The sequence below is a fragment of the Pagrus pagrus genome (assembly GCF_965226575.1).
Source record: "Pagrus pagrus genome assembly, chromosome: 3".
Lineage (NCBI taxonomy): Eukaryota > Metazoa > Chordata > Actinopteri > Spariformes > Sparidae > Pagrus > Pagrus pagrus.
The window spans coordinates 5,758,289-5,766,976 of NC_140187.1; the positions used below are offsets into that span (position 1 = coordinate 5,758,289).

At 43.9% G+C, this 8,688-nt stretch overlaps 1 protein-coding gene across 2 annotated transcripts in view; it reads left to right on the forward strand.

Moving 5' to 3' along the window:
• The window catches only part of arhgef3 (Rho guanine nucleotide exchange factor (GEF) 3), a 30,857-nt gene extending 22,311 nt beyond the window's left edge, over positions 1-8,546 (forward strand). For both annotated transcript variants that reach the window (XM_084348599.1, XM_084348600.1), the window contains 9 exons: positions 2,364-2,471; positions 2,610-2,861; positions 2,937-2,999; positions 3,120-3,216; positions 3,384-3,460; positions 4,343-4,600; positions 4,701-4,871; positions 5,251-5,440; positions 5,713-8,546. In XM_084348599.1, the coding sequence (XP_084204725.1) occupies positions 2,364-2,471; positions 2,610-2,861; positions 2,937-2,999; positions 3,120-3,216; positions 3,384-3,460; positions 4,343-4,600; positions 4,701-4,871; positions 5,251-5,440; positions 5,713-6,380 (1,884 nt within the window). In that variant the 3' untranslated portion in view covers positions 6,381-8,546. The remainder of the gene's footprint in view (positions 1-2,363; positions 2,472-2,609; positions 2,862-2,936; positions 3,000-3,119; positions 3,217-3,383; positions 3,461-4,342; positions 4,601-4,700; positions 4,872-5,250; positions 5,441-5,712) is intronic.
• Positions 8,547-8,688: the final 142 nt, after the last annotated feature.

Below are 8,688 nucleotides of genomic sequence, written 5' to 3' on the forward strand. Positions count from 1 at the left end.
TCTTCTTCTGATGAATAAATGCCTCCAGAAAGTGAAAGAACACACCTCAGAGAGCAGGTTAACTGCTGACTTCCCCCCCGCAAAATGATCGACAGTGCTGATAATATTATGATCAAACGAGGCAGGACTGATTTCCACTAATGAGGCTGTAATTATACAGTGAGCAACAGCGTGAAGAGCCTTTTCTACACAAACTTGAGGAAAGGAAAAAGGTATCAATAAACAAATCAGTCGCTAACCTGCTCTCTGAAGTGTCTTCTTCTAATTACACAGTTCGTCAAAGATGTCCAGTGATTCCCATGTTTCTTGTTCGACACACGTCTGCCCCCGAGTGAACTCAGTTAACTGACTCAACATGTCCTGCGTTGGGAGATATATTAGTCTTGATACACAGAAAATGAAGAAAGCAACTTGTTTTGGTATCAACAGATCCACATTCAGGTATCAGAATTACAGATTTCTCATCAACACACCCAACCAATGATAATTGGACCTATATTATTCACAGCCGCACCCACCTCCAGTCAGTTCAGACTCCAGAGTACCTGCAGAGTACCTGAACTCCTGTAACAGCCGACAAGACTCATGTTTCAAGTCTCATGTTTCACCTGTAACACCCATGTTTTAACGCCTTTGTTTATTACCTCAAAGAAATTAAAAGGGTGCGTCCTGATCATAGTTCAGTCATAAAGTCTCTCCTGAAAGCGCTTTCACCTGAAGAGTCGTTAACACTCGACAGTACTCGAGGCTGTTCCAGCGTCTGTTCACTAGACGGTTGGATTCAGTACTGGAGCTGAGAGTCAGTAGCCTTGTTCACACGGTGCGTTCAAGGCAGGAACATTGTGCCGTTATTCCGCCTTGCAGTTCTGTAATTAACGCACAAACACAGAATGGGGGGACATTGTTGTATAGGGTGAGACAGGAGCACTTCAGTGTCAAAAAGCAGGCGTAACGACAGGTCTCCCCTATGGCAGTATTACAGGATCAGTCAGTCTGCTGTAAAACTGCTGTCATTAGATAACCAATCACCGCACTAAATTGATCTTTGTCAGATTGAATCAACTGAAGTGCCATCAGACACAGAGAACCCATTACAGCATGTCCAATGGAAACTTCTCAATAGCAAAGCAGATTAACTGATTATTTATCATCCTCCCTGAACCCCATAACTCCTTTAAACCAACACTCATATCTTTAATAAATACCACAGTATCGTCTGCTTAATGAGAGAAAACACTGATGTTTACATTTTGTGTTTTATATACCTCCAACAGCAAAATTCGAGGCCACCACATCACAGCTTTAAAGTATCAGTCTCTTCTTTACTGATGAGAAGAAATTACTGTTAACTGTGGTCACATTTGGGAAAACGCCATCTGCCAGAGAGGATTTATTTTGGGTCGACTGATTCCTGAATGTGAGCGCCGATGGAAACAAATTTTGATGGTTCCTGTGTTCCAGTAGGTCAGCTGACGATCGGCTTCAGGGCAGAGATAAACACACAAACACATATTGATTTACTGTAAGTCTGTATCCAGGACAAGCGGCCTGGTGGCGTTTTCACAAACACAGACGGTGTGTGTGTGTGAGTCTGGCAGAGAGTTTTGAGTCACACTATTGTTTAACCGGCAGAATATCAACAATATGGAGTCATGTTTCCCGCAAACCACTTGAACAGTCTACACTCACACAACGTCAGACATCAACATCAACAACTACAGCACCTTTAGAGAGTCAAAACAAAGATTGCATCTCCTCAGGAAGTGACATATAAGATTTTTTCAAGCTATACCAGCATCTTCGGTCGGACTGAAATACCTCAAAGACTATTAGAGTGGTTGAGGCTCTGACCACAAAACAGCCACAGCTTGACTGCTGTTGGGACCTCGTTGTGTCCTTTATTGACTTTACTTTTAGTTAATCATATTGACTTTTTGTGTTGTTACATTTTCTGTTCTGTCTTCTTGTTTTAACTCACCGTAGACGAGGCTTCCTTGTGTTTGGCTTGACTGTTCAGTGTTTATTCTGTGATATTCCTGAGTTTCCTGCTTTTGCTTGATTGTAAAAACACTTTATAAACTGTGTTTTTAAAAGTGCTATATTAAGAAAGTGTATTATTATTATCATTATTATTGTATCCCATCTCTCCCTCCCTGCATTTTCATGCCAAACTAAGACAAAAATAGCCCAAAAATTAAAATAAAAAACAACTCCTAGACAGATTGCCATGATATGTGAAATGGACAATCGTGACCCAATGGATTAATCCTACTGACTTTTCCATCATGTTGTGTGAAGACACACATGGATTGTTGTTTTCGTGTCATAATGTGAACACGTTTGTTTTCTGTTTCCTCCTCCAGGAGCCCAGCACCAAGCGCAGTAAACTTTTAACCAGGGTGACGTCTCTGGCCAGCCTGCTGCCGCCCGTCAAGACCACACCGCTGAAGAGGATTGGTCAGACGCTGCAGGTAAACTGCAAACCAAGTCTGTTACAGAAAACCAACTCTTCCCACTTTGCAACTTTATTCTAAAGAAACACTATCTGAACAAAAATGTTATGTTATTCTACGGACAGTTTCATATTTTCCACCGTCCTCTGTCTGCAGCGCTCCATCAGTTTTCGTAATGAGAGCCAGACGGAGAGAGCCGCTCATCCTCCTCCCTCGTCCTCCACAACGAAGACACGTGTTATCTCAGCGAAGGTCTCCAACCCCTCCTCCTCCATGACCGCCACACGGGTTTCCACAGCAACGGCCCCGGCCACCAAGCGCCGCGACAGCAAGCTCTGGAGTGAGACGTTCGACGTGCGTCTGGGAGCGACGCAACCTCTGAGCCCGAAAGAGATAAAACGACAGGAGGTGAGAGACAGACTACTGCTGGACTGAAGGATTATTCTTTGAGTTTGTGTTCTCAAACTCTCTCTCTCCCTCCAGGCTATTTTTGAGTTGGCTCAGGGCGAGCAAGACTTGGTGGAGGATCTCAAGTTGGCAAAGAAGGTAAACAAAACACTTTTTTTCTCCCCTGAAGAACCAACTTTTCTCCCACATTTCCTCTGCACTTACCTGCATTTTCTGAGTATAATTGTGTGTGTGTGTGTGTGTGTGTCTCTCCTGCAGGCCTACCATGACCCGATGCTGAAGCTGTCAATCATGACTGAGCAGGAGCTGAACCAGATCTTTGGTACCCTGGAGTCACTTATACCCCTGCATGAAGGTAGGCGGAGCATCTGAACTGTGTTTGACACGGCAGCTTAATTTTAGACTCCTTTTTTCAAATGAAAGATGGCATGGATTGAGTTTGCCCACCTTATCTTTGTCAGTGTTCCCATACTGCCCTGGGTCCTGAACACTTTAACATGTGTCATAATTGTCTCTCCTCAGACTTGCTGAGTCGCCTCCGAGATGCCAGAAAACCTGACGGGTCCACAGAACATGTCGGCCACATCCTGACCGACTGGGTGAGTTTTTTAGTCACGTTTTAAATAATTACACTCTGCAGAATTAACGTCCTGATCTGTCAGATATGTCCAGAATTTTAGTTTTAAACATTCAAGAAATGATCTAAGATTATCAACAAAGAGTGATGAAACAGCAGTGTAGACGTCATGTCACAGACCTGTACTGTGTTGCAGAGATGTCTACTGAAGTTAGCATGCTAACCAGCTAGCCCTGGCCTGTCTGGTCTATTAATAAACCCTTTTCGCCACAGACATTTGGACTGGGCAAAGCAGGAAAAGCACAGGTGTGACCGTTAATGGTTAACAATGGCTCCAGTGAGTGAGCATGCACAATACCAGAGCCTTGGAACCAGCTCAGCTACATGGAGTACAGCCTTCATTCATGTCAGAAATTTCACCTGTGCTTTTCCTGATTTGACAAGTCAAAACGTCTGCCTCGATAAAGGTCGATACCCACGTTATACCACAAGAGGTGATTGCATGATAACCCTGGTAGTTTCAGCTAGGAGATGTAAAAGTGGAGAGTTCTCTAGTTGGTCTAATGAGTAAACCAAATAAACTCACAAATGTCCAAAAATAACTTAGTTTTACACCTATGTTCCTTCACAAAAAAGAAAAATAGAACGGTACACCTCGTTCTCTTAAACTAAGATGAGCTTAATTTCCCTTTGAACAAACTTCATTTAAACTGGACATAAACAAAATAAAACTCACCACAATCACCTCTGGTTTGGTCTAAACCAGTCCTCAAGTCACTCCTGTCCCCGTCTGCCATCTTTGTTGTTGGCGGTTACTTTTGTCTGCCCTCTTACACACTCTTGTGCCTTTTCCTTATCTTCTCCACTCTATAGTTACCATGTCTCTGTGTCTGTGTCCTTCCAGCTGCCCTGCCTCTCCTCCTACACTGCGTACTGCAGTAACCAGGTGAAGGCAAAGCCCCTGTTGGACCAGAAGAAGCAGGATCGGCGGGTGCAGGACTTCTTGCAGCGCTGTCTCCAGTCGCCCTTCAGCAGGAAGTTGGACCTGTGGAACTTCCTGGACATCCCCCGCAGCCGACTGGTGAAATACCCGCTGCTGCTCAGGGAGATCCTGAAGCACACGCCGAACGACCACCCGGACCGGCAGCACCTGGACGAAGCGGTGAGGAAAAACATGGTGTACACTTTGGTAGTGAGTAAAACATGATTTGTGTTTGGGTGAAAATAGATGAGGGTTTGACTTTTGTCTGTTTTTTCTACAGATGCTGATGGTTCAGAGTGTGGTGGCGGACATCAACAGACGGACCGGAGAGTCGGAGTGTCAGTACTACAAGGACCGGCTGTTGTACACGGAGGACGGACAGAGGGACGAACTCATCGACCGGTCCAGGACCCTCAGCTGCCACGGAGAACTGAAGAACAACAGAGGACTCGTCAGTAGATTTCTACAGTTTTATACCCTTATATTCATTCATCCATTTTCTGTTCTCTCTCTTTTCCACCTGAAACAATTCAGTTTACTCGCTTTCTATAAAGTTCCTAAACATTATGCTTTGGATCCTGCGAGCACTGTTTGTTGTCGTGTCTCTCCCGTACCTTTATGTAATATCTTTTGTAGTGTGACTGTGGGTTCTTTAAAGATGTGTAACGTATGTTTTCTGTGTAACTGTGATTTTTTCAGCTTTGATCTTTATCAATCTTTGTCAATAGAAAAGAAATTAGACAAATATACATAAAAACACTTGACAGAGGAATCATCGAGTGAAGGAAAATAACGTCTCTGTCTCTGTCCGTCTTTTTCTTTCTTTGCAGAAGCTTCACGTGTTTCTGTTCCAGGATGTCCTGGTCATCACCAGGTCCATCTCACTGAACGATCAGCCGGTCAGCTACCAGCTCTGCCGACAGCCGATCCCCATCCGGCAGCTGGACCTGGAGGACCTATCAGACGGAGAGATGAGAGTGGGCGGGTCCATTAGAGGAGCCTTCAGCAACAACGAGCGGAGTGAGTAGATCTCAAATACAGATGCATTTTATTTCCAGCTTCTTAAATTTAAGGATAATTTGTTGTAATTTATGGAAATCGTTTGGGCTTTGGGCAGTTGATATAATCAGTGGATGGACTTTCTTCGGTTTCCTATCAGATATTTTAGTCAGGCTATACCTCGTATGCCCATTCTTGATGAAAATGGAGAACAGTTTGAGTTTCATAAAATTCAACGACCATAATAACCCCCCACGTCTCCTGTTGTCTCTCTCACTTTCTTCTCCTCACAGCAAAGAACTTCTTTAGGGTTTCGTACCGTACTGGAGGTCCGCTGCAGAGCCACTGCTTCCAGGCCAGTGACGCCTTCAACAAACAGCAGTGGATCAACTGCATCAGACAAGCCAAAGAGGCCGCGGCACTGACCGGAGACCAGCCGCCAGAGACAGGACGATGTCTGGAGACAGAGCTGGGTGGACAGATAGGGCCGCTTTGTGAGACAGGTCTGAGCTTGCGCTGTGATTCAGGTATTGAGGATGAAAAGGGGACGTGGGGGGAGACGGAAACAGGGCTGTGTTTGGAAGGAGAAGAAGGTCCGAGTGGAGAGAAAGAGGCGGGGGAGACGGAGACAGAGCAGGGTGTGGACGGTGAGATGGGTTTGGGATTAGATGGAGACACAGGGATAGACGAGGATACGGGGCAGGTGATCAGTGAGACAGAGACAGGTGGGGAGATGGGGGCAGAGCCGGGAGAAAGAGCAGACCGGAAGCTGGACGGAGGAGGAGAAGGAAAAGGAGAGACTCACAGTGGAGGTGCTGATGACGTTCACACCTCTGCTCCTCCTTGTCAAGAGGAGCAGGAGGAGAAGGAGGTGATGGAGGAGGAGCGGAGCGGCGCAGAGGAGGGGGAAGAGCTCGGCATGGACATCGGCGAGGTTGACTCACTGAGCCACAGGTGCTGATGACACTCGAGGGGACTGGCACTGCAGCCAATCAAATCAAGAACTTGACGATGATGTCACTGACAGACAAAGTCAACGATACAATCAGACAAACTCGTCATGAACATTAACCAACGTGTTGAAGGACGCCGTAACTGCTGTATCCTCACTGCTGGTCTCCATGGTAACCACTTGGTCAACACGACGACCTGAAACACTGGATGCCATGTTTAAAGATGGTGCCCTGTTCATTTAAATGAAGGATTCTCACCGGGCACATACTGCAAAAACTTTTTTTAAGCTTCCTCAGGCTTTCCCCGTTTTTTGGCCCACTTCCCACTGACTCCTCACACATGCATGTCACCAAAATGATTTACTGATGCAGCGGCTCTGTGAGGTTTTAATTTTTATCAGATACATTGGCTTAAATTCTGAAAGACTTAAAATGTATGTGTGGTTTTACCATCTTCTTTAAATGATATATGTCTTAGGTGACCTGTAGTTCCAACTCTGGCCACTGTGCCAAACATTGCCTCTCAGTGCAGCGTTGTTCCTGCTGGTTTGACCTTTTGTCAGGTTACTGTGGCTCCTGCTGCACTCAGCATCAGTGGCACCACGTTCAATGCACCATGTCACTGACACGTTTGGCCTCGCCGGCCCGTGAAAACAACATGGTCATGGCAAACATTCCCAGCCTTTCAAGCAATACACATGTTCTTGCACTTCCTGCTTATAAAGATTATTCACTGATTGACAGCTAGTGGAGGAACAAGGTAACAACGCACCTGGGAAACTGGTAGAAACACTGAATGTAAAAAAATAATTGGTTTGATGCACAAACTCCACAGTGCACCTTTAAAGAAACACTGCTTGACCAGTCATTTGAAATTGTCATGGAAGGGCACATACTTTATGAACTTCTGGATGTTTTCAGGATTTGTGGACTCTGTGCAAGCCCCCTACAGCTCTCACAGTAATCATCTCAAACTTGTATTTTGTATCTACAATTTTAGGGATTTTTCGTTTTTCAGATCAGCAAAAATTACTCCTTCCTCCTCAGATATTCTCCCAACCTTTTCTGCATCTACAACTCTTGAAAATAATTTGTAATGTCTAAAAACACTGGAGAAAATAGAGCTGTGCGCCCAGTTCTGATGCATTATAGGTTATAGATAGGTAATAGATCATTATCAGTTTTCCAGCAGTTGCAGGCAGCTGTTTTCAGCAAATAGGCTCTGATAAAGTTGCTGAAAGTAACCTGCTTAAGACCAAACTGCAGACGTACAAAGTTAGAGACGAGCCGGTGAAGAAAGTGGAACATGTTGGAGCTAAAAAGCCTTTTTCTTTCTAAGGAGTTGGTGGAGACCAAACCAGAGCTTAAAGAGAGTGAATTCTGTTAGTGAAAACAACAGTATACAGTGAGATGGTGATAGATGTGCCAAAAATGAATTAATTCAGTGTTTACAAATGTTGCATTTACACAGAAAATATTTTCAGTGAACGTTTTGCAGACATGTAAAGAAAATGTACCATGTGGTTTGAGTTTTCCTTCAAAAGATAATTTGCTAACCCAAATAATCGTTGAATGGACGTAATGGGAGACACAGTTGCCGATACAGTATTGTAATATTACCACTTAGTCTTCTTAAAGCATTCCAGGTGTGTGATTGACCATCTTTCTCTTTAGTTTTACCACAACATCCTTAAACAGCTTTCAGCTGCTGTAGGTGCTACTACAGAGACTCTGCAAAGTGAAATGTTCAGTGTTTTTGTCATGGCAATCAGAGAAGTCTTGAAGGAGGAGCCTGTTTGTATGTACTGTACGTATGTAAAGAATGTATATTAAGTTTATCTGTATATGAATGTAGGAAGAAAGCCAAGCATGTCTGTTTGTTATATGTGCTTAAACATTACGCAAGAAACATGAGATGTCAAGACAATCAGTTTGATGTTACACATTACCATTTTCAGGATAGTTGTGATGCTGACGTTGGATTAAAGCAACCAGTTTGTAAACTATGGTTATATGCACATGTCAGAGAAGACAAAGAGAAATGTACCAAACAGAACTTGTGCACATTGTCAGTTGTTCTTTATTCTGTTCAATAAAAAAAATAACAAGGTAAAATGTAGGAATCAACTAATGTTTGGATTGTCACAGGACCAAAGCACCAATAAATTGTTATAAAAGAAGCTTGTTAACGGGTTGTGACTGGTTATTGCAAAGAAAATGTTGCTGCATTAAAAAATGGCAAAAAAACCCCCCAAAAATGTTGCCTTTTAAAACAAGTAGACAAAAATGCAATTGATATAAACATACAGCCTGAGG